The sequence below is a fragment of the Calonectris borealis genome, chromosome 18 (genome assembly GCF_964195595.1).
Source record: "Calonectris borealis chromosome 18, bCalBor7.hap1.2, whole genome shotgun sequence".
NCBI classification, from domain to species: Eukaryota; Metazoa; Chordata; class Aves; order Procellariiformes; family Procellariidae; genus Calonectris; species Calonectris borealis.
In genome coordinates this window covers 5,184,936-5,210,913 of record NC_134329.1, presented here as the reverse complement: position 1 = coordinate 5,210,913, position 25,978 = coordinate 5,184,936, and the positions used below count along the sequence as shown (strand labels likewise).

Below are 25,978 nucleotides of genomic sequence, written 5' to 3'. Positions count from 1 at the left end.
TTAAAAACTCCTCTGGAGTTTCATTGTTTCTTGTTCAGATACAACTGGAACCTCTGAAACAAGTTTCTGGTTGCCTTTGTGTCTTTGGAAGAAAAGACAAAGAAAAAGTTTTTAAAAAAAAGAAAGGCTAGAGATGACTGTTAAAGTAGTTACCATAATGTCATTGCTTAGATCAAGGTGAGAAGAATATTGGGTTAGGTAGAATAGTAACATTGCACCAATTTTTAAAGTACCAATTCTGTGTAATTCCAGTGCGTACCTCCCCCAAGGAACAATATCTCTTCCCTGTCATACACTACTGAAGATTCAAAATACTTAAATTAGCAAAAGTAGTGACTGAAGGATATGTAGCACTCCTTTTATTTGAGCAACATTTGATGAAATTAGACAATACTGAAGGTTTGCTGTTATGCCTGTGCAACAATCAATTTCTGTTTTCTAGTATGATGGTCTAAATTATAGGAACAAAAGGAGAAACTGGGCAAATGTCTCTGGTTTGAAAACACTGATAATGAAGGATCTGGAAAGAAGGTTAGTTTTTGAGTACAAAAAAGACAGAGGAAAAAAGTCTGAGTGAGCAGGGATCTTGGGATTCAGTGGTAAATCCTGGACCTTACACTGGCTTTTTTTTTGCTAAGAGAAACACATCATCAAAATATGGTGATACATTTGTGACTACCTAGCAGCCCTCACAACTAACTGAGAGGGGAAAGCATAAACCGATTTACTGAGCAACTTGGTATTTCGATTTCCTGCTATTTTTATTCCAAATACTGTGATTCTGCCCCCCGCCCCTTGCCCCAATCTCTGCTCATAGAATCACGTGATTGTCTGAGAAACTTACCTTTCACATTTAGGATAGAAAGGTGGCTGGGGAAAGCTTGAAAATACAGGCCCTACTTGTTTTTCAGTTTGTTTGTTAAAGGAGAAAGAAATCTAAAAGCACATAGCATTCAATCATTAGGATTTTTGTATATTTCTATTGGCCTTGCTGCTTTTTAAGATACTTCACTCTATCCTACTATGTAAGTATGATCCTGGCTGTGAACACCGAGTGCAGCTCCTTTTCTGGATGATTGTCAGAGTTGGGTGCAGAGGCAGAAGTTTTCAAAGACTTACAGTATGTAGGACTACTACTTTCCCTTCTTATAAAACATATGACTTGTCATAGAGTTATATTCACCGTGAGATCCAGAAGAGTATACAGTAGATGACAGACTTTCATGATTCAATAATTGTCTAATAAGCCTTCTGTAGTTAAAATTTATCTGTTCAAAATTTGTTACTGCTATACAAAGGACCGCATCCTCTATTGCTATCCGAATATACAGCCCCGCTGAGTGCTATGGACTTTATTAACTCTCTCAAAATTTTTTTCGTAAATGATAAGCTTTCAGTAGCATATGAAAATTACCTACAGATTTGCAAAATATACAAGAGTTTAGAAGGGTTGATGGCTTCATTCTATTTTTTTAATTAGTTTTTGATGTACAATGATGAGTTTAGAGTAGCAGTTCTGTAAGCTGCTCTCAAATGTGGGAAGTCTACGCAGCTGTAGTAGTAGTGTTTTAAACCAATTGGTTTTATATGTGGGAATCTGCTATGTGTAAAATTTGGCAAATATAGGAGGTGTCCTTTGTCTATGCATTTTTATGTACGCAAAAAACATTAATTGCTGCAGTTATCTATTCTGTGTTGAGTATCCAATTTTTTTTGTACTGGGGAGGCAGAAAAAGTGTTTTGGGTGTGAGTGTTCTCTGTGAAGTGTAGAAAACAATGCTTATGTGATTAAAAGGGAAGGGGCAAAATTTAGCAGTGTCTGTGGCCCTTTGATAGACACAGTTAATTGATGATTGAGCTCAGAATCAATTTTTTCAGCGATGGACATGGTTATCATACTGGTTTCTGTTTCAAGAGTCTCTGGAATGATGAACCTGTTAGAAAGGCATGGAGCCAAAAATATCTTTATAACTGTCTTGTTAGCACTAGCTAACAGAATGAATTATATACAGAATATATGAAATCATAACAACCTTTTAAATCAAAGGACTAAAACCTCAGAGAAGTAATTTACTAGCCACGTAACATTTTGTAGAGATTTTTTAAAAAAATGTAATAGTTTTTATAATGAGTTTATTTCTGTGTGGTAGAAAGGTTCCAAGAATGGGCAGCAAACTGATATATCTTCAAAATTCTGTTCGCCTCTTTGGCACAAAAGACATATAAGCATTCTCCAGGCAAATTCATGCATGCCTAAAACTGGGAGTATGTTCAAAGATATGTGGAAAGTTACAGTATCATGCAATGCATTCCTTAGATGATACATCAAATTTACCTATTGGTATCATAAGCACACCTGTTCTGAAACAGAACACTTTTAATCAGGTAGCCTTATCACTCAACAAATAAATTATTTTGACCAAAAAGTCCTGTTCCTTCTCAATCAATCAATCAATCAATCACATGTTTGTGTGTCCTGATAATACAATTCCAACTTTGCTTCATAGTCTTCCAGCAGGACACAAGGACTATTCAGACGATGTTTTTCATAAAAGATAGTAGCAGGAAAATATCATGTTTGATTTCTTTGTCATTAAGAAAAATGATTAAAAAGGTTATAATGCTTGCTGTTTCTTTAGCAGGTTCATTTGTGTTTTCAGTTCAATCGAGTCTTACCTCTCTTTTCTACATAAGAAAGTCAGACGTGCCAGGACTGCAAGACCAACTATTCCAAATACACAGCCAAGAAGAATTACTTGTTTGATATCTGAAAAACAAAGATCAACCACAAGAAAAAAGGAAGACACTGATACATTTCTTCATATCTGTTTGAATGTAGTCACATATGACAATTTTTTAAATAGTACATATGGTGTTAATTTTACTGTTCTTTGTATTTATGGAACAAACTGGTAAAGGGTAGGAATGCTTCAGGAATGCTTCCTGAATTTTGTGTCCTTTAAGGAAAATACCGACTGGAGTACCACCACTGAAAAACTGCAAGTCCTAATGTGAGCAATCTTTGTCCCAGGTTCAGTGTCAGAGAGTCAAACAGAAGTGTAGTTCCTTGGCTCTGAGACTCTGTGGTGTCCCGAGGTCAAAGTAGATTCAATGCTTTGCCCTTTTTCTGCACCTAGTGATAGTGCTATATGCATGTGTCAGGGAGCACACAGAGATAGGTGAGCAGTGGTGCATCTGAACTTTAATGCCTCTGGGCTGAATTTTTGCCAGCCCTTCCTTCCATCACTTTGTCATGCCTGCAAGAAGAACTGCCCAAACTACAGCTTAGCACACAGTGATGGCAGAGTGATCTAACAGACACCTCCGTGATCCTCGAATAAATAATTTGGTTTCTAATTTGTTTTATACTGAAGTTTAAGGAAAGAAGTGAGATACATAAACTGTTTCACAGGCATTGGTCCTTCATCCAGAAATTTCTGTACAAGGCTCAAAAACTTCTGTTTAGCTTACACACAACTTACAGGCAGGTACCCTGTCTCTGCCAAGTGATGAGAACCCACCATTGGCCTCGGTAGTTTGGTCCAGTGGTGATTTGCCTCTATTGTGAAATCTTTGTATTTAATTTATAATCTTAGGTTATATTTCTTGATTTTAATATATTTTGCAGCCAGTCTCCTGGAAACGATAGACAGACAACAATTCCATAATAAGACGACCTAATGTTTTTTGGCATCCTCATCTGAAAAAAAGTGCAGAAGACTAATGAGATTTCTGGCAACTTTCCAAAAAGAACTGTATTTACACAGAGCTTGAGCCTGGAAAATGAAACCTAAAAGTGAAAAGAGGAGGGGAAAAAAAAAAAACAACAAAAACAGAAGGACAGACAAAACCAGATTGCACTTAACAATACCAAATTATTGTCTGTCACAAACAGATTATATGCATACATATCTTGCTAAGATTTTATAATTTTTAGCGTCTTCTGATTTTACTATATTCTCCTTTGCTGTTGCTGGATGGTTTCTTTTTCTTCTTCGATGTGATATTCTGTGAAGGGAGGTTGCTGTGGTACTGGCAAGATTTGCAGTGGGATTGTAATTAGAAGCATAGCAAAATAATTATTAGGAGAGGATTGCCATGGAAACTTTAATTCAAGGAAGCAAAACTCAAAAGCAACAATATGCAGGCCCAATAGCATAATTTGTATTTGAAATTTCAAATACAGAAATGGATTTTGCAAAATAACTGGCATTCAATTTTCTTGTTTCCGTCTCTCTTCCTATCCAGTTTTCATAGGTCTCATGCCTTTATTTTAACTGTACCATCTTTTGAAAAACAGAAACATATAGGAACTAAACAACCTTGGTGATTTGCAATACAGAGCTTGAATTTGATGTGCCACAAAACTGCAGCAAGTGTAATGGGCACAGCACTGTAAAGAAGTACCCCTAGAAGCTGAGAATATTAGAGGCTGGGCCCTGTGTTTTTGACCAGCATGAAATAAATAATTTGAAAAAGTGTGTTTTAATAGCCCATGCTGGAAGCAAAAATGTGACCACTAATCACAGTGTCTAGGTCAGTGGTCACCCATTCAGGCGCCCAGAAATTTGGAAGTGCTGTCCATTAATTTTGTCAGCATTTTCCTGGCATCAAGAAGGCTTTCTGTCACAGGGCTTGATAAAATGGATGTTGGTGAAAAAGCAGCATGCTGCTGTGTAAAGAGGAAAACAGCGAAGAAAACTGATATCAGTAAAAACAGATTTTGACAACATGAAGTCCTTTTCTGTATTTATGCTGAATTCAGAATCAACAAAGGAAAACTGGCACTGGATTTCAACTATGTCTTAGACCGGAGGCAGAAACATATTTATTGGAAAGCAAGTACTAGCTGTCCATGCTATAAAAATACTAGAGGCTTAGACATAAGCGAGAGGAACTTCGGACTGTTTTGCCTATCTTCTCTGGAGAGACTTGGATGTGTCAATAGAATAACCTTCTCAGACAAAGACTGATATCCAGCAGCATATCTTAAGATGCAAAACGAGGAACAAGGCTAGATATGAAATCCATTATTAGGGAACAGCAGTAAAAAAAATGAATGAAGAACTGTGGAGGCAATTTGTATTTTATATTGTCTCGATCAGCTGTCAGTATTGTCAGTATCCTGCTGCTATGGGCAGCATTGCCATACTCCAGCTTCCTGAGGCTGATAAAAAAATCATCATTTTTGGCTCCCATTACAAATGAACTACAACTCCAAATATCAAATAGTAAGGAAGGTCTTTGTTACAATCAGATCACTAAAATTCTTTCACACCTTGTTCTTTGTCATCTTTCAGGAAACCATGTGCTGGAAAACATTGCGGTTTTTGTTTGCTTATCCATAAAGCTGCGGCATGTCTCCATCATTCTGAATGCAATTAATCTCTGCGTATCTTCCAACTCCTTCCCTCCGACCTCTCAGGGCTGGCTTTTTGCCCCCCTTTCTCCAGTGTAAATGTCAGCATCCAGTCTGTTTACTGAGATTGACTGGCTCCTATCCAGTATGTATGTGGTTGATGGCAGCAATGGAAAAATGTTCTTAGCTTTCAGCTTAGCAAAATGTTTTGCCACTGCCTTTTTAAGATCTGGCCTTACTTTATAAAGATTTCATTCTTCTCAGACTTTTGACAGACGATCTATTATTACTGTGAATTATGAAGCATGCTAAATTATCTGCTAAAATTCTGAATCTCTCATATTTTCAACAGTTAACTAAAGTATTCCATGCGCTCTGGCCTATCATATTAAATAGAAATGTTTTGAAATACCTCTAGTTTCACTCTTTCCAAAATAGCATCACTACTGAGATTGGCCCCTGTGAACATAATCAGTTGCATATTGATTACTAACAATGGCTGGTCCAAGAAAACATTCCATTAACGTTCACTCATCTATTTAAAATTAAGCAACATTCCCTGTTTTGTATGTGCAAATGTTCAATAATTATTTTTTACGCTAAAGTCCACAGTCTGCTGCCCAAACTCACTGCAGTTCATCTCACAAATATCACTAAATATGCAGAACTGCGTTGGAAATGAACAAGCAGTTGGTGCAGGCCTGCAGAGGCTGATGAAATGTGTCAGCTGGCCAAGAATTCATTGCTGATGTGTTGTGCCCTTTCCACATTTCTTTGGAAGGTGCTCAGAATGGAGAATCTGTTGATATGAATTATTTGATGAGTACTTTTGGGAACAATTAATTCAGCATTAAAAGTGCTTCCACATGCCATGTGGCCTTGCATCACCCTGATGCTTTGAAACATTGCCATCTTGAGGACATTTGGAGTGTACGTGGCATATGAATAAAGTTGAAACTTTTAGAAAACATTGAACAGTTTCCTGTAAGTTGTAGAGACAGCCTAACTGCTACTAAATCCAACAATCGCAGGCTAATTGATAATCTAATAGTAGTGACACAAGAGGGGTAAGAAATTTATGTTATTTATACTAAATACTATTACATCATTCACAATAATTTTACTGCTATAGAATAATACATTATGTTTTGAGATAACATAAACCTTTAGAACAAAAGAGTGGAAGCCTTCAACAAGCGTGGGCTATGTCTGCTCCCGAATCAGAGAATCGCAGAACGGTTGAGGTGGGAAGAGACCTCTGGAGGTCATCTTGTCCAATTCTCCTGTTCAAGCAGGGCCACCCAGAGTCAGTTGCCCAGGACCATGTCCTGATGGCTTTTGAATATCTCCAGGGAGGGGGACTCTACAGCCTCTCTGGGCAACTGTGCCAGTGCTCGACCACACTCACAGTAAAAAAGTGTTTCCTGATGTTCAGAGGAAAACTCCTGTGTTTCAGTTTGTGCCCATTGCCTCTGGTCCTGTCCCTGGGCACCACTGAAAAGAGCCTGGCTCCGTCCTCTTTGCACCCTCCCTTCAGGTATTTGTACACATTGATAAGACACACACACCCACACACACACACCCCGCCAAGCCTTCTCTCCTCCAGGCCGAACAGCTCCCAGCTCTCTCAGCCTTTCCTCATAGGAGATGCACCAGTCCCCTAATCGCCTTCGTGGCCCTTCATTGGACTCTCCAGCATGTCCATGCCTCTCTTGTGCTGAGGAACGCAGCACTGGACACAGTGCTGCAGGTGTGGCCTCACCAGTGCTGAGCAGAGGGGAAGGATCACCTCCCTAGGCCTGCTGGCAATACTTCGCCTAATGCAGCCTGAGACACCGTGAAACTTCTTTGCCGCAAGAGCACACTGTTGGCTTGTGTTCAACTAGGTGTCCACAGGGCCCCCAGGTCCTTTTCTGCAAAGTTTTTCTTCAGGCACTCATTTTATAACGTGTGACTTCATAACCCACCCCTCAGATGGCTCAGACTGGATATACGTTTGCCCCAGCCAGTTGCAAAGACAGTTAAAACTCTATTAGTGATGACAGAATGAAGGATGACAATAAATGGTTGGGGGTTGTGCCATCATTTATACTTGAAAAATAGCTCAAATTATGTGGATACTGAAGGTTTTCAATGTGTATGCATGTATGCATAGATTATATATTTATAAAGCTGCTAAAAGAACATTACATGAAAGAACATAAGAAAATTACATGAAAATAATGCTGTAAATACGGATTCTTTTTGTAGCCTTTGTATTTTTGTGTTACGGAATCATTTTTAGCTAAGTACTATGCTTTCCTGAATTTGAAATTTATTTTAGGCCATCCACTCAAGAAGCATGCCTACCAGTTCCTTTCAACCAAACCTAGAGAAAGGGAAGCATGTAGCCCTAAACCCTTAGAAAGAGTAGATACATGAAATAAAAAAACCTCAACACCATAAACCACCATATTTAGATTTGAATATTAGTCTTTCTAGAAACCCAGGGATCTCATGTCCAATGTCTTCCCAAGTAAGAGAAGTTGCTTTTATCAAGGGCCATCATCGTATACTGAGATTGCCTTGTTCGTGATAATGATTTTTTAATGTCAATTTGTAACATTTAAAAGGAAACAGACCTGTTCTCAGGATGCAACTGGGTGTCTCTCCAGACCAGGCTCCTGTCACTTGGCAAATTCTTTCCTTTGACCCAGTGAGTTCATAGCCCTGATTGCAGATGAAACTGATGGTTGAGCCCAGCAGGTAGTTAGTTCCATTCTTTCTTCCGTTCATTGGATGATCCATCCAGCCACAAGAGATCACTAGTAAAAGAGACATATCTGGTTAAAGTATTTTGGATTTGGACTAGCAAATGGCATTTTAGTGGCAACTCATGGAAAGACAAAGATTTTTAGGCTAACTGACAGACAATACTTCCTGGGATTTTTTTTAAATTTTTTATTTTTAAGTCCAAGGAAGACAGGTGAAGGCATAGAAAAGGAAGATAAGGGTTCTACGCAGTGGTGTAGTAGTGGGAGAAATAAAATTTATTTTGTGTTTGTCTAAGTATCCAACCAGTGCAGAGTTTTCCTGGTACAAGAACAATTCCTCCCAATAAGAATGTTTACAGGTGCATGAGCCTACAGTTGAGCAAAGCCTCCTTGAACAGTGTTAACTATTTAGATGCCCTGCAAAAAGAACTGTAGTAATGGATGCTTTGTGGAATGTTTTATCACCTGGCTCTAGATTTTCTACTAGCAGCTTGTGATTCTGATGAGATAGTCTTGTGAAACTTCCCACTTGAAGGCTTCTTGTTGTCAGGACATCGAATCTGCAGAACGGGTCAGAGTCACAGAGTGAGACCATCTCTTTCACCAGGGGATCAGCAGGGTCTTCGTAAGGAAAGAACACTGGCAGAAAGGAAGCATTGTGCTTTTCCCCATAAAAGGAATTGTTCAGTAAGAACTCTGTGTCATAAGTAAAGAGAGAAGTTCCATTTTCAACAGCCCCTTGGGAGATGGAGAAAGAAAGAGAGAGAGATTCATATGTAACATTGCCTACAGACCTATACCACCTTCTGCTACTAATCCAAGTGCTTATTTACATAAATGTAGCTAGAGCTGGAAGAGATCTACGAAGCCCTACAGCTTCCTTCCACTCAAGATTATTTTCCTTTTCATAGGCAGCATCTTAACTTAGCACTAAAGTTAGTGTTTGGTTAACCTGGTGTTTGATCAATTACTTAAAATTAGATCCAAATAATTGTGTAGCTATGATTTTACATAAAGATGGTTTAAGATGCCTGCTGGCAAAATGGTGATAAAGAAGTTTCTCAGACAGAGCTAGCTAAACCAAACATTACAAGCAACACAAATCCTGATCCTGCATGTCCCTAAATTTATCATGTCTGCCGTGGCCCTGCTTTTTGCTTTCACTCTGCTAAATCAGAAACTTCCCGAAGTAGGAGCAGTGAGACTTTTCAGTATGATCTGAATCCTGGAGTACGGCTACACTGTGCTTGATACAGAGATCAACCAGTAGCCAGAGGGTATTTTGCATCATGTTTCTGGCCCATCTCCTAACCCAAAGTCAGAAGGAATGCTGACCAGTCTAATGCTGCAGGCTAGATATAGCAGCCTAATCACTTTCATTAAATGAAAGCAGCCATTCTTTTACACACACACATTCACACCCTCTTTTTAAAGGGACAATTATTAAATTGTGATTTAATAAATGATTTTTTAAATTGTCAGCATGGTACTTGATGGAAACATTGCTAATATTCTGGAAAAAGATAGCTGACCCTGGCTATTGCTATACTTCTGTAACGCTTTAGTCTGGTGATGCTGTGTTCAGCTGACCATAGTAGATGGAATTCTGAAAGTGTAAGCTGTGAAATATGAGCTCAGACTCTTGATGCAACAAAGTGCAGGACACTCCATCGTGGTTCTGTCTTCAGTCATTCGGCTAGGTACGTCACCCACTTGGGTAGAGGAGGGCATATTTCTCTTACTCCTTTCTCTTCCCCCAGTATAGGTTGCTTAGCACAGACTCCATTTGCTAGTCTGTAAATCACAAGCTCTTTTGAATTTGTAAAGAAAATGTAATAATAGACCAGAGAAATTACTTACAGTTAGCTCCAAACTCAAACAACTGCTGGGGACTTGCATGAATTGACATGGTGGTTTTATTCTTGAAGGTATACTCATCCTCTGTATTGCCATTCATTACCCCAAAGAGACCCTGTGTGTGATTCATAAACTTCTCTGGGAGCAGAACTGTCAGCGTCAGAAATCCTCCGCTCCCCCTTATTTCCACTCCAGACCCAGAAGAGAACATCACTGTGATGTTCTGATCAGCGGTAGAATGGAGAAAGAGACCTATAACAATGAGAGGAAGAAGATAAAATAGCTAATCTTCCATAGTGAACAGACTGTTGTGTCATCAGTTTTAACCATTTTTCATAAAGCTTTTCCTCCCTTCCACTTTGGGCTACATTCTGAGAAGCATTTAAAGGGAGGTCACACCTTCATACCTACAACTGCGGTAACATGGCTACTACAGAGTAGTAGCAAAAAAAGGCCCACAGTTGATATAAGCTGCACTGCCTTCTGCTAGTGTCCCAGAGCAGAAGCTTTAAGATCAAGATGATCAGAGTGGCTGTGAGCTGGAAGCACTGCTCTCAGTGGTCACAGGTTTCCTCGGCTTCTTGATTGTCTTGTCAAGACCTCCCTAATATGGCTTCTTCTCCAAGCCTCATCACTGTCCCTTCCATTTTTTTCCTTCCTGCATCTCTCTGCTTCTGCAGCTCCTTGCCAATGTAACCTTTTCTCTGCTCTTCATTATATTTTCCAGCCATTTGAGGAATACTAATTGCTAGCCACAGAAAACTTCCTCTGCTGAATAGGAGGCTTACTGTTAAAATTCTAGTAATGTTTAGAGTATTTGTCAAATTATTATAAAGACTAATCAAATTATCACATCCCTGGAGTAAAAAAAGTCAACTTTTCATAGTCTTTTCAGCAGAAGAATAGAGGAATAACATCTGACCGATCAAGAGAGCTCCTGATAGATGAATGTGAAATTCAGTCATATTTTAGTATATATTTTGGTTATATTTTACTATATTTCATTTTGCCTGGTAGCTTTCATTGCATTAGATGCAGTAAGCTCAAAGCAGAATGTGGAGTAAGGAGTTTTTAATTCCATTCACCCTCCATGGGATGAGATGGAAAACCATTGCTCTACAAGCTACTGAAAGAGCACATAGAAGACATGGGCATTGAAGCCACATGTTAAAACACTTCACTGTCATTGCCAGGATTGCATGCCATCCCTTCATACTCCTCTCGCACCCCAGAAAGTTCAGGCAAGCACCAGGTGTTGGTAAACGTTGTCATTTATGTTATTTGGACATTCTGGGAGAGGAGAACGTGCCACAGTCCAGCCTACTGGCAAATCTGATGACTCTGTCTCTTCCTGGACACAGCATAGGTGCTTCCAGTTACAGCTAGGCTAACTGCCAGTAATGCTGATGAGAAGCAGGAAGGTTGCAGGTTCTGATGTGCTCACCTGAACCATGACTCCCTGCTACACCTCTCCATGGGAACACAGACAGCCCCGGTGTGCTTCTCTGTAGCACGCTTGATCTGTGACTATTTGGAAGGAGATGTGTAGCCCATAATTCTGGTGACTATATTCCTGCCCATATTGTAGCTGTCATCAGTCTCAAAGGCCAGAGGAATCCATGCACTGGGCTACTATAAAGACAGGGTCAGGTAGGCAAATTGGATGGAAAGGGCATTCTCCCCCGTGCTCTCAATTTTATTTCTTTCACCAAGGCCTATGCCAGCTGTGCACTACCACTGATTCTGCCTCAATCTGGCAGAAACTGAACTGAAGAAAGTCATGTAATAATAAAATAAATTCTAATGAGCTGTAACATTACCTGTCCTTTGTTTCACTCCTTACATAATTTTTGGAGTGACCTGCAGCCTGTTTTGCAAAAGGACACTGAAAAGAGAGTCAAAACGCATGCATCTACGGATACTTTTAACTATACATGGGCTCCATCGGAATACAATAGCTTACAAGGCTGATATTTGTAACTAACCTTTCAGGTCCATCCAACTTTGCTCAGAGAAGCTGATGACCTTCTGGTTCAACAGGACCTCCAGATTCAAATCCTCTGAGTAGCGTACTTCGATCACATCAGAGTTGTTCTCCTGCATGGCCACTGCAGACAAGCCTGTCACCTGAGCCCCGGTTCCTTCCAAATAAAAAACAACCCCCCAAAATACCCAACATGATATAAAGTAAATATGAAAGGTTATAATGATACAGGCAAAAAAACCCCAGATTTTTGATTATTTATATTTGAGGGAATTGCTAAGCATATAAGTCACATAAAACCCCAGAGTATAAGTCTCCTACCAGTATAAGTCCTATAGTATATTGAAAGCAGAATGTTTAATGCTAAAAAAGTCTGGAAATTCTAAATTCTTCATGCCAATGGCAGTGGCTGAGCTATGTAAGAAGACCGGTTGATCTCCTTCTTGCATATTCAGTCCTGTGAGTAAGGCCTGGGAAAATCGAAGATAATTTCAGGGAGGGCATGACAGAAAAAGGAAACAGACTGAACAAAAATTTGAGAAACTGATCTTCAGAATGAACTGCTCAGTGACTCATGCCACTTCTACCACAAAGACAGTAAAATCTATCAAGGGCAAAATATTTCCGTGTTAATCTCCATCCTATCCAATGTGATATTTAGTATAAGCATTCATGTCTACATGGGTGCCGAAACGCATAGACAGTTTTTAGTCCATCCTTATAATTCTACCAGAAGTACCAAATCCTTGAAGTGCATCCCTGAGTCCAGCTGGAATATTCTTTCCTGAGGCAAGCCTGCTATTTTACGCACCATAAAATAGCACTAGATACAGAAAAAGCATAAACAAAAGTACCTGACATACGGCTTTTCAGGTTGTCATGAGAAGCACGATCCTATTCTGCTGTTTCATACTCTGTTTTTCCCTCATTTTAAAATGCAGGTATATGACAATGTCCTTCTTACAGGCTAGTTTGCAATCTACCTATTCAGCTGATGAAGGCCACAGGTACCTCCAGAAAGCTTCCTCTGCCCTAGATTTCATTTTACAAGCAAGCCAAAAGACCAGGACAATCAGGCCCTTTGAATAAAAAAATGACCCACTTAACCAACTTCTCACCAGACATTCTGTACTTTTCTGCTAGCTTGAGGTGCTCAGAAAGAATTTTTTCCCCATCCAAAGTATGTTTTCTCAGCTCCTTCTGGGACATTTTTGCTCTGTCAACACATGCATGCATATACACCTAACACACAAAGAAAGTAAAGCAGGGCATACACTTACCTCCTTTCTCTTAATTTTGAGCTACAATACTATCAAAATGCATCAGCTGGGAGCTACGGCTCTTGACTGATTCCTAGAACTGACCTTATATTTCCTTATAGATGGGAATGGGCATGGAGAGAAATGAGAGTTGTTTTCTTGAGCTCTTAAACACAACAGAAAATCTTATTCTTCCATTACTCATACCCAATAAAACTAGCAAATAATCTTTGATCTGGAAGATATTTTTTTCCTGAACATTTTGTCTGCCTTCTGATTAGCTTCAAAACGTTGACTTTCACAAATGGCCAAAAAAAAGAGAAGACTAGAGAAGATAGGAGGAATGCTGTAAAGGGCAAATCAAGCAACCTCAGAAGCTATTATTTGTCATCACTGCTTCCTCTCTTACCGACTTACCATTGGGAAAGTGCGCCTGCTGTGTTCTCCCTTGCACTCTTAGGGATGTGAGATCAGACTCTACCAATGTGTATTCTCCTTGCCCTTTGAAGGTGAAGTTCAGACCATCAAATGTGAGGAAGTGAGGATCCCCAAAAGCAGATGCTATTTTTAAAAGCAAAAGAGATATAAGAACAAGGAAAAACCACAACCCATTACTCCTCTTCCTAGGTTCACGAGAAAAAAAAATCTCATTGTGGTGATACAAAGAATGGCATTTAAACAAAGGAAAAAATAGAAAGCTGATCCATGGTAAATGTGACATTTAGAAGCCTGATTCGCATGCAATGTAGGGGGAGATTTCGACATGAACACAGGGCTATTCCAGAAGCAGCTTCCAAATGTAGCTGAAAGCGATAGTCAAAGAAATGGGATGGGGCTTTGAAGTCTCATCTGGCCTGAACAGAGAGAGATGGCAGTGATCCTCAGCCCCAAAGCCTCTCTGGAGTTCAGCAGATATCCTTGGTTTTGCCTTTTAGATCAGTAAGAGGTCAGAAGGCCCTTCTCCCCTCCAGCAAAAAAAGTTGAAGTTGTGTCATCTTATCCGAGGTATGACTCTCAACGACTAAAGATATCCGTGTGACAGGTAGGTCCTTAAATGCTTGTTTGTTAAGTATTTTGGGATCATTGTCTTTTCAATCTTTCCCTAGAGAAAGAGTCTCCTCTGTAAATCAGGTTCATTAGACCAAGGGAAAGAAGGCCATTTTTTTTCTCCTTAGCAGTTAGTGCATTCACTTGGGATTTTCAGACCAAAATGCACGTAGCAAATGAATACTCACAACAGAAAATAATAGTAAAGAAGGCCTGCCCCTGAGTGATAGGTTCAAGTAATTTCTCCACATCGGGCAGATGAGGTGTTCAAGCCCAGCATCCCATGTTCTAGGAGAGTTCTGTAAGTACCAAGTTAGGTGACATTTTTTGTTTGAGCTGATTTTGCACCGCATCCATCTTTGGCATACTCTGAGAAGCTTTCAGCACTAAGATCTTTGCAGAAGGTTCTGTGTTGTTTGAGGATTAGTTTTCTCAGATGCTTAGGCTTGCACAAGGTTAAGGAACACTCTCCTGGCTGTGCAGTGGCACAGGCAGTTTGGCATATAGTTTCTAGAAGAAAGATGAGCATCTGCAGTGCTTAGTGAGAGCTGCATGATGGATTTTTGTCATGTTTGAGAGATGGATGTAATGGCACAAGTACGCTTGGGAATCTTTTTGCAAGACCATGTGCTTCACATCCTTCATCAACACATCTTTGCTTAAGAGAGGCATGTTGTAGCCTTTCTTTCCCATAGGGGAACTGTCAGGGCCCTGAGCACACTCATAGGCCTTAATTGCACTAACCAGTCTCACTGGGGCCCCTACCTATACCCTCTGTCCATGGGCTCTATCTAAGCTCAGGCCCAGGCCTTCAGTCCCTGCCTGAGCTATGTCATAGGTGTACCTGTCTCCATCTCCAACACAGCCATGCCTGTGCCTGGCCACGAACTCTTCTGATTGGCACACAGACCTGCGACTGACTTTCTGGCTTGTCCTTGGACATGGCTTGTCACTATGGACTTGCCTGACAATCGCTGGACTGTGTCTCACCCTGGTTACCGTCACTGGACCAGATGTTTGACCTTGTCCGGCAAGGAAACTTCTCAGCTTTCCTTCGGACCTGCCTTGTCACACAAACTCATCTGGAGATCTGGACTCTCAGCTGACTGCTGCTGCCATCACCGTGTCCGCCCCTGCTTGCCTCGCTTGGGACTGGGCCATGGGCTAGCAAGGACCTTGCCCTTCCAACCTTATTATCACACTTGGCTCCCAGCTCCCTATTCCTTTGTTGCTTCCAGACAGGAAAATTTGATAGGGGAAATCAGGAAAGACATTAACTCTCCGCTATTGCTAGTCCTGGGAGAGTCTTGCGTTGTGTCACATCACATCCTAGCTACCTCCTTCAGAGCCCTCTGCAGTTTTCTCCTTTTTGCCTGAGGCAAACCGCTGCCTCTTTGCACTTTCCTTCTTTATGGGAGGCCACAATCCTGCTGGACACCTCAGCACCCCAGCAGCATAGAAGAAGGCAAGACATGTGGCAGCAATAGAGATATGGTAAGACTTGAGGACTACTTAAAAGCAAGGGCAGGAACAATAGACATACTTGTAAATGGTAGAACTTCCATATTTGATATGAGTAGCATTTTTCAGCATGACAGCTTTTCTAGCTACTGCCAAGCTGTCATTAACCATCCCTAACCATCTTCTTTCTGAGAAAAGTGTCCACTGATGATAGGAAGTCATGGACATTGACTACTAAACTTCGGCTATTTAGGTTCCAGGGGTTAATGAGATACTCAACTGCAGAAAATCTTGCAGGACAATTAAAACCATATACAGATTTTGCCACTGATAGATCAATAGAATCCTTCCACGGAAATTTTCCACAGGACATTGTACCCTCACCATTGTCAACTGACATACATACATATACGAATATTCTAAAAGCCAATACTGTATCAAAAAGCTACACTCCATAATGGAATTCTGAAGCCCTTACCAGCTCGAGGCGGGCGATACGTCCTGCAGTCGCTGGAGGGACGCTTTTTCATATAGAAGTGACAATTATCAGACCACAGGCAGCAGTAATAGAAGCTGATGACATCATAAAGCCAATGGGAAAAGCCAGGTATCCGAGGAGGCTTCATGAAAGGTGGTGAACCCCAGTCGTGGCCTCGATCAGGTGTGCTGCCTCCTATGGAGTCATGCGTGAGGATTTGGGTCCCTGTGGAGTCATAGCAACACTGCTGTCCTGCCGCGTACTGGGGACTGGTTGAGAAAAGCAGTGAGAAGAAAGTCATCGTTCAGTTCTGTGAAGTCGATTCGTATTTAGAGGTTACCTATTGCCTTTTTACGGATATAGCTAAATGTTCTGGTTGCCAAGCTTTATATGATGTCCAAAGATGATACCTTGCAGTCAGATTTCCCTTCCCGCCCCACCTATGTTCTTATAAATTAGACCAGATTAGGGATAAGGAGGGAGGGGTTTTTAACCAAGGCAGTAAAGAAGTTCTGTAGGCCTTATAGCTATACAAACATAGCACTCTTTAAAATTGTTCTGATAGAGAGAGTGCAAAGAATAACTTGTTGAACTTAAGTAGACCAATACAGGAAAGGCTTAATTAGGCCTAATCAAACCTCTTTGAGACATTAACACTTGTTTAGGTATCCTAAAGTTTAGCACACTGCAATTAATTGTTTATTAAATCTAAGGCCTTAACTTCATCTCAGCAATGAGGGCCAATACGAGGGATTGAATAAGAGGGAAACAATGGTTGCTATGAACCTGAGAGTTGAGAGTGCAGAGACCTCTGTGACTTCTGTGACGCTGCTATCACTGAGGTGGAACAAGTCATAAAAAAAATGCAGTTTTAAAAAATTTTCTTTACCTGGCTTGAACAGCTCTTACACAATGCACAGCACCAGGATGATAAGTACACACACTCCCCTTTTCAATGTCACAGCCATAATCTGTCTGAAAAAGATGAATGCTCACGCTTAATGGGGTTCTTTCTCCATTGTCCTTTCTGTTTTTATGCTCTCTCCCCACCCTTTGTCTCTGACGTATGTGTAAAGTCTAAATGAACTGGTTGCGGCTGTGTGTTGAGTAGCACAGAATGATAGGAAAAACAATGAATTTAATACTGAAGTGATTAGAGCAACGTGTTAGTCTAACCTGAGCATTTTGCAGTCTATTACAACAGACCTTGAAGAACAGATGCAGCTAGATAGGGAATTCAACTACAACTGCATGGCAAACACAAATCACGCCAGACTAAACTTAACTTTTGTCCTACGTTCTTAGACGGAGGGAGTGCAGTAGATCTCATTTCTTTTCTTCACGTGCTTTTAACTGTATCATTTAAAATACACATCATGTTTGGAGTTTCATAACCAGGAAAGGATAGTAACAAAATTACCTAACATTTTTTTTTTAATATGCATAAACACACTGCCATATCATAAATAGGAGAGGAAGTTACCCTATCTGGTCCTCAGATCAGTGCTGTAAGTGAAAGCATAGACTAAATGGCAATTGATTTCTTAGCTTTTGTGAATTCCTTGTTAACAGTGAAGGTGAGAAGGAGGAAGGAAGCAGGACACAAGAAATAATGGATTACGGCTGTGGACTTGAGCTCTGAAGTACAAGGCGGAAGGGTTTGCAGCAAATTATGGTATACTAGGCAGAAATGCGGCCTGCTTCTTCAGGCATGGGATATTGCTTACAAACACAGACCGCCATCTTGTAGGATCTCGAAGGAGTCATCCCTGCGCCCAGCTCCACAGAGCTCACTGCCCTCCCTGAGTGTTTTCTGTCTACCACTGAACGACTGTCCTAATTCCCTGTTTGAAGATGATTTCCATCTGCTGTCCTACAGGCACTTTTTTTATTCATACTACCTTCATAAGCAGTATCTGCCTCGGCCATTTCATATGCTACTTGTGCAAATTTAAATATAATTTCATTTGCTTGTAATGACTTTTAGAGAGGGAACAGGGATGTGTGGGGAGTATGGCATTCCCTAAGCTTCTACTTGGAACTGTAATAAGCCAGAGGGATCAATTAATAACTTACATGGAACCTGCCAGTGTCAGCTCTTGCCTGTGCCAAGGTGCAAGGGCAATCTATAATTTCTTCCATGAAGTTTGGAAGCTTCTCCTCCTTTCTGTCCCATTCTATACATTTTGCAGTTGCCCATGCATTTGGGTCATTTCTGAAGTCTTTCCCAAGGTGCCAAGCCAATGCATGCTCTGAGCTCCAGATTGATGGAATGTTGCTGGGAAAAAAAAAAGAGCCAAAAAATAGATCTGATAGCTGAGCAAGCACTGTTTTGACAGTAATACTGTGTCTTAATCACTAACTATAATTACAAAGAATCTTTCAACTTGCAAGTTGTTATTTCATTACAAAGGCCACTGCTTTCTTTTTCCTGCAGAAAGTTACAGCACATCAAAATTTTCCTAATTTAGAAGGTGACATGACAGCACGCAGCAAGTAGGCAATAATCAGAATACATTTTAGCATTTTTGATTCTGGCTTACGTGGATCTTTTTAGAGACAGGTTTTCTATTCATGTCTTTTCGCACTGTAGTTCCATTTAGGCCAGAATGAAGAACGTCCAGATTCTCTAACAAAACCTAATCCTGTGCCCCAAAAGTATCAGGCCCGATGGCAATAGATGGGGAGAAACCATTCAGAATCTTTCAGGTCTTCCAAGGCTACTCTGCTTTCCACCCATGAAAAAATATCATACACGAAGTGTAATAAAAAAACCCTCTAGAAAGAGAAAAAGTTACCCTTCTGTGGGTAGCGACCCCTAAATGCTAAAAAAGGTTCTGATGTATTAGTAATATGTTCTAACACTGAAGAGGAGGCATTTATATATTCACAGGGGCTACACCATCTACATCAAAAACTGCAGACATGTGGAAGAACATCTATCCAAGGTCAGAATATGTATGGAGCACTTACAGAGGTAAATCACCAAAAATCATGGGGAAATATACATTGAAATAAAAGGAAGTGGGTATAAAATTTGTAGGAATGCAAAGGCCTGCATACAAAATAGAAAAAAATTAAATGCAGAGGAAGGCCTGTGGCTGCAGTGACAAAAATTCCACAATTAGGGCCTCCTCCACAGTTGTGACAAAAGAAATCAGCAGGTCCTAGTTTGCCAAGAGTACTGGGTTTGGCTGGGCTGGAATAATTTTTTTCATAGCAGCCCGTACAGTGCCATGTTTTACATTTGTGACCAAACCAGTGCTGATAACGGACCAACATTTTAGCTATTGCCAAACAGTGCTTGCACAATGTCAACGTCTTCTGTTTCTCACGGTGGCCCCCCGGGAGTAGGATAGGGTTTGGCAAGAGGCTAGGAGGGAACACGACTGTGACAGCCGACCCAAACTGACCAAAATTATATTCCATGCCATTGACCACCATGCTCAGCAATAAAACTGCAGGGGACTTTTTCCAAAGCAGCCCTTACTGGGTGACTGGGCGAGAGGTGGTGAATGATTGCCTTTGCATTACTTCCTCTGTGCCCATCCCCCTCTTAGTAAATTGTCTTTATCTCGACCCATGAGTTTTTTTCACTTTTGCACTTCCAATTCTCTCCCCACTTTTTCATGTGAAATGGAGCCTGAGTCCCAGTTTTAAATGTCAAAGGAGACAGCAGCTTTAATACAGGAAGCAATAATAAGGTACCTATGATAAATGAATGTTGTGATGTACTTGCCTCTGCCCGTCAGAATAGCTGCTGGGTGTAATTCTCAAAATTCCAAAGTCCCACGTACTGTAATTTCCTTTAGCGGGTACAGGAATGAAAGAAAATTTCCCAGTATTGGGGATTTCTCTTGCCAAAGTATAAAGATATTTCCATTCGGCCAACCAGTTTTCTGAGTAACTGCCACCTGTCACATAGAGGAAGAAAATTGTTTTGGATGCTGGAAAAGAACAGTTACCACAAGATTGAAATTAGATGTCTCCACCACTCTCATTCATGTAAATGAAGAGGAAAAGCTGACATTATTGTCATGAGTTAGTTATACTTGCAGATCTCTTCTTGAGGCCTCAGTGAAAGTGATCGCATGCTGTGCAGAGCTCTGCACATAAGTTACACATGTGATGACTGCTTGTGCACAGGTAGGAAAAGGGTCACTTTACCTGTTTCCTGGTATCCCCAGACTTCTATGTTGATGTGGGTTGCTGCAAGTGCCTGGTGTGTCCAGGTAAGAGTTAAGTTTCCATCAGTGTTGGGGGTGCCGTAGTATTGCCATTTTGTCTTATTTACCAACGTGCATTTTTCTCCATCTGAAACTCTGCTGTGATGTACTGCATTACAGAACAGAAAAAAAGGATTAATGACATTTCTGCTTTGCGTAGCTCTGAAAAGGTGCCACTATATTATTTAAGATTTAGCAGTATTTCCCCTGTGTATGTTTTCTAACAGGATGCATGATATAAAAAGAGTAAGCTGAAGCTAAGAGAACGCAACCCTTACTAATGTCTGTAGTCCTTAGATTACAACACCATGATGCAGTTATTTTCCGATGGAAGTAGCTACAAAAAGGGAACCGTTTCAGTCAACCTCATTTTTAAGCAGGATTTTTTTTGAGTTAATGCCGCTGCTGCTGTATAGCAGCAGAACTCAATCGCTGTGAAAGTTCATCTCTCAAAATATGAATTAACACGAGGGCAGCAAGAATGACTTTTCTGAGGTCAAACAGCCTGATAAGGAAGAAGAAAAGTGATCAAAAGGGAAAGGCTTATATAATCTTGCATCCATGGAGCAAGAATATAGAAAGGAGAAGAGGGATACTGTAGATTTAAGTAAGTAACCTGATAACCAAGTTCCAGAGTACGGAAACGTCAGCCCATCATCTGTAGAAACTTCAAAAGGGATGAAACCAGTCTCATACAGCAATGGGGAGATGCAGTGGGCTTTTCCATCCTTAGCAACATAGCCACTGGTTTTGATTTTCTGCCTGAACCTGTTGATGTTGAAAATACTTTTCAGTGTCACCATTGAGAGAAGGTAAATTCTGAATGTCTCAGTTGTGTTTCATGAAGCAACCTTGTGTCATGTGTAGATCATTCCAAATCCCTGGCTGTTTTGCTTATGGCAGTGAATATAAACTGGAAAAAATTCGTGTGTACTTTGTGCTTATTACACCAGTGCGGATTCTGCTGTGCACTGCACAAATACACAGCAATCTGCAAGCCTTAGATTTACTATTTAATTACTGGGGGGGGGGGGCGCGGGGGCATGATAAATTAGCAACAAATAACAAAGGGACAGCAGGAAGACAAAGATGATGTTATAGGATTAATAGGAGTACAGGGTGGCTAACATTGACCATGATATGCAGGCATTGCAAATTTCTGGTTTTGTGGGGGTTTTTTGCTGGTAAGTCCTGTGAATACAACAAAAGTAATTTCATGCTGTTCTAGAATTTCTGTTGCAAAGGTTAACTCAGAACTCATTGCTCGTTATTTAACCATCTGCTTCCAGTTAGGGCTCTTGCCCAGTGCGCTAAAGTATAATCCCACCCGTGACTCTTCGGGATTGATGTATGGTGGCTGCATAGCTATTGCAAGTACCTTTGCTTGTCTGCACTGAAGTTTGTATTGGCTATGATAATGCAACTGTGCAGGTAATTCAAAGTACACAGTTGTGTTCTATAGAATGAATGCCTGGGTCAAAGGTTTTCCCGACGAAGAACTAAAAACCTTTTCAGGTGCTGCTATTCAGATGGGAAGGACTCCAAAATATCACTCAGAACCTTCTGTGGAAAGAATGTCAGGACATCGGGGTCAGTGAAATTCAGTGTACCGTATGTATTGCATGTGTGACATGTACCTAAGTGTGATACAGGCTGACACGCTTAGGATCCACAGCTTTGTCCTACAGGAAAAAGATAAGGTGTCCTACCTACATTTCCTTCCCGTTGCTTTTTCATTCAGATTAAGAAATTAATACTTCTTTTTCACAAAATGGAAATGCTAAAAAAATATTGACAACAAAGAGCCCCAAAAGGAAGCTCTTGTAGAAAAGTCACTGTTTTGATATGTTAAGGGAAGAACTAGCAGAATAATGATTGTATCCCACAATAACTCGACCTAACTGAAATGATCCTGTGTAGAAATACAGACAACACGTATCCTTGAGGGTGAGGGTTAGCAGAACCTTTTTGTGTTTCAGGATTCTGACAAGTTTACAGAGTAAGTTTTCACTCCTGTATAGACAAGTCTTGTTTTGCGGTAATTATCTATTGTCGGAAAGTGAGATTAGAAAGGTTCACCTCCCTTTGGCAGAGGAACATAAAATCATGGCCCACCTGCATGTTAGCACAGAAGAGGCATTAAGAGCTGTGTTTTCAATCAAAAAGTCTTTGCCTCCCATCAGAGATCCTGAGTATGGAGAAATTTGAAGACAAAATTCTTTATAATCAGGACAGCAAATTCTCAAGGACTGGCACGTCACCTGGCAAGAACAGGTACCAAGCAGCTCCCCACACCGGTGTGAGCAAGAGTCTTGAGCTCCTTGTTAAAGGAAGAAAAAAACATAGTCAGGAATGTTATTGAACTCTTCTAGATGTTCTCTGAAACAGAAGTACATCATCTAAAGGAATACTGTAAATGAATGAAGTAGGCTGGTTATGTTAGTTTAGGAATGTATTTAGGTGAAGGCTGTAATTACCTGCATATTAATGTTGCTCCATTTTGAATAGAAAAGTATACTTATTTACCCCCCAGCCAGTACATAATTTCACCAACTCCGTGGGTATTTTTACATCTAATAGAAAGATAAATCTCCAGAGCAGCCCCTCGGTGAGTGTCACTAATTGTATTTATTTCTGAGCATAGGTCTTAAGCAAACCAGAATGGGGTCCCGTCACTGTCAACCCTACATGGGAATCAATGAGAACGGAAGACTAGCGCTCTTGGATGAATGGAAAGCTAACATTAGTGACAAAGTGTGCTCCAATGTGAGATTATGAAAAGCTACTGAAATGTCTTTCTTTTGTGCATTTTATTTGAGTCTAACCTTAACAAGGTAGCTGTTAAGATGACTAGGTACACAGTCAGATGACTAGGCCCTTGGCTTAAGTCTGGCTGAAGTCTAGCTGAACAGATCATGAGTAGTTACTGGACATGGCATGAAAAATTGCTCAACACAAATAAACAGTAAGAAGTTGACAGACATTACAGTAACACTGTGAAGAACGGCTGGATTTCATAAACAGTTAAGGGGAAGTTAAGTGAGGTGGACAAGCTGCACAGACAACTGGGAGCACTGAGGACCCTTTGGGGAGTGGAATCTTGCAAGGGCAACACTGCTTGGGTAACTATATCAATAATACCATGCAATGCTGAGATGACCTAGGTAAGTATCAGAAATTCTAAATTTGGACATGGATGTAGCAAAATTGGGACCAACGATGAAAGAGTAATTAGAGGAGGGTTGCTTATCTGGGAGGACACAAGCAAAAAGAAAGGGAGGTGTCGAGGTGGATGGTGAAGAACAAGCATGGGAAAATGGAGAGAAGGGAACATAAAAGGAGCCAGTCACGCATAAACAAGGTGCTGGTCAGTATGTTTCTCTGACTGAGCCCTGCACCTGATCACCATAGCCATTTTATTAAATCCTGTTGCTATTTTCTGTATCACCTCGCTCTCTTGTATGTGCGTGCGCACGCACATGTTGTAATCGTAAGAGAATTTCAGGATGAACTAGCCAGTCAGTAGAAGGAGACCCGCACTTGGAAAGATCCAAGGTCTGAGCTGTTGACCATGTAAGGCACTTGGGATCTGGGCTTAGCTGATAGGGAAATTTAAAGCCTATGCTAGCAGGCAAGGTATCTGTGAATGTGGTGGGTCTGTGAATCTGGAGAGAAAGGGTGTGTTTGTGTTTTTGCTAGTGACCTTCCGTTATGATCAGCTGGAGAGGAGGAACAGAACTGGGTGGTGTGCAGGTTTATGGGAGTGCTGTCTGTGTTTATTTGGATGCCAGTAAAAACACTGCTCTGTGTTAGCCCGTGTGGCTGGCTGTGTTAATGTGGTGGGTGTAGTATGTGTATCTGCCTCTTTGTAATAGAGGCTCAGCCTCCATACTGGCTGGACCTACAAACGGGAACAGCAGTATTCACATCTGTGGGACTGAGACAGAAGGAATTCCCTGAATCTGAGAGTACAGCAAATCTGACTCCAGTGTATTGGGAAGGAGAAATCTACTGCGTCCCAAAAGCTGCTGGATTCACCTACTCCTCAAAGATTGTTAACAATGTATGAACAAGACCAGGAGAGGAAGAAAGAATTTACGGTCACCCTCATGGGGCTGAAGAGCAATTGCTTGCAGTTCCAGGTATGTCAGCTTCTGCTGAAATGAGGAGAAAATGTCGCTGAGTCATCGTTTTGTGTATGGGGTGGGGGGACAGGGAGGGCTGTTTGGTTTTTTTTGTAGGATGAAGAGATCAAGAAAAATTAAAGGTAGTAAAATCTCTCTCTGTTTTTCTCTCTCTGTTGGCCTTCCTCCTTTATCCTGGGATAATATGTGGGTGCGTGGCAGAAAAGAACAGGAACGGTAGCGAGTCAGAAATAAAAGTCAGCCTTCAATGTATACCAGAAAACCTGCCTGCGATGGAGGTAGAAATGCTTGTTCAATATAGGGAGCTAGAAGGTTGTTCTGTGTCTTTAAAAATATTTACTGCATTCTCCAGACTGATTATTTACTTACAGAAAAGATCCACTGTCCTACTGGAAATTACAGAGGAAGGGGTTGAAAATGACACCATGCTGGTAAAAGCCAGCTTGTGTGCCTTTGCTTTAGCTTGTACAAATGGTATCAGTAATTTCTTACTATTTACTTTCTAAAGTTCAGCAGTCAAAAAAGTTTGTAGTTAAAAGCAGCAAAATTTTTGAAAGTCACTCACCTGCATTCCAAAGAGCAGTGAGGGTGAAGAGAATGAAGAAAGAAACATCTATGCCAACGAATTTCATATTTTGTCCAGATGATTCAGGATGGCTGATTGTGATAGCCTTTGTGCCTGTCCGGGAGAAGCCTTTTATAGAAACACGTGTCCAGAAATAAAGAAGATTCTCACTGTTCAAAGGTTTGTTGTAAATTACTGAAGCAAAACAAATCGAAGGAGCTGCTCCTTTTCAGACGTCATCTGCGATTCAGGAAAAGATGGAGGGGGTGGGGGAGGTAGTCAGGAGAACTACACATTATTTTAATAGTTATGTTTTTCTGAAATGGAAGATGTGTGTTGTTTTTACAAGCATTTCTGCTCCAAAGTTCAAGACCATGGGGTCATTGGCACAAGGTGTATGTTTTAATTTTATTGGAGGAACTAAAAACAGTTATCAGTAAGAAGAACGATAAAGAATAGATGCTGACAGTACAGTTTTGTTCAGGAGATAATGAGATGGTGAGAAAGTATGTTTACTGCACAGTATGTGCCGGCATGAGGGTTGTAAACGAGAGGTAAAAAGAGATTCTGAGGAAGGTATAATTGAAAATGGTGGCATGATGTTACAGCAATGAAATGGACTACAGAAGCCTTCCAACAGAAGCACAAGTATATTCTGGCAAGGAAGTCGGCAGAGCTGATGCGGTAACAGCTAATGTAACTACATGTTCCAATAGCAGAACAGGAACTTTATGATGGAGGGTTTTTAGGGGATACTGAAAGAATGCAAGGCATACTCCACTGATCTGGTATGTAAAATACCAGTGTGTAAGATAAAAACCTCCTTGCACTTGATTATAGCTGG

At 40.7% G+C, this 25,978-nt stretch overlaps 1 protein-coding gene across 1 annotated transcript; it reads right to left on the bottom strand.

Moving 5' to 3' along the window:
- On the bottom strand, positions 1-25,273 carry SUSD2 (sushi domain containing 2). The gene is made up of 15 exons (XM_075167427.1): positions 25,135-25,273; positions 22,540-22,744; positions 21,041-21,192; positions 20,366-20,533; positions 19,938-20,112; positions 18,275-18,476; positions 17,088-17,173; positions 16,199-16,467; positions 13,630-13,773; positions 11,955-12,110; positions 9,973-10,221; positions 8,578-8,850; positions 7,981-8,163; positions 2,677-2,767; positions 1-82 (listed from the first exon to the last, which is right to left on the bottom strand). The coding sequence occupies exons 1-15, from the start codon at positions 25,199-25,201 to the stop codon at positions 1-3; spliced, it is 2,502 nt and encodes an 833-aa protein (XP_075023528.1). The 5' UTR covers positions 25,202-25,273.
- Positions 25,274-25,978: the final 705 nt, after the last annotated feature.

What these genes read in the sequence shown, in the direction of transcription:
- SUSD2 (XM_075167427.1), bottom strand. Translation starts at nt 25,201, where the DNA reads ATGAAATTCGTTGGCATAGATGTTTCTTTCTTCATTCTCTTCACCCTC. An exon ending in GTAAGAGCTGTTCAAGCCAG is followed by an intron (nt 16,468 to 17,087) that starts GTAAAGAAAATT and finishes TTTCTCAACCAG; the next exon opens with TCCCCAGTACGCGGCAGGAC. An exon ending in AAGTTGGATGGACCTGAAAG is followed by an intron (nt 10,222 to 11,954) that starts GTTAGTTACAAA and finishes TCATTGTTATAG; the next exon opens with GTCTCTTTCTCCATTCTACC.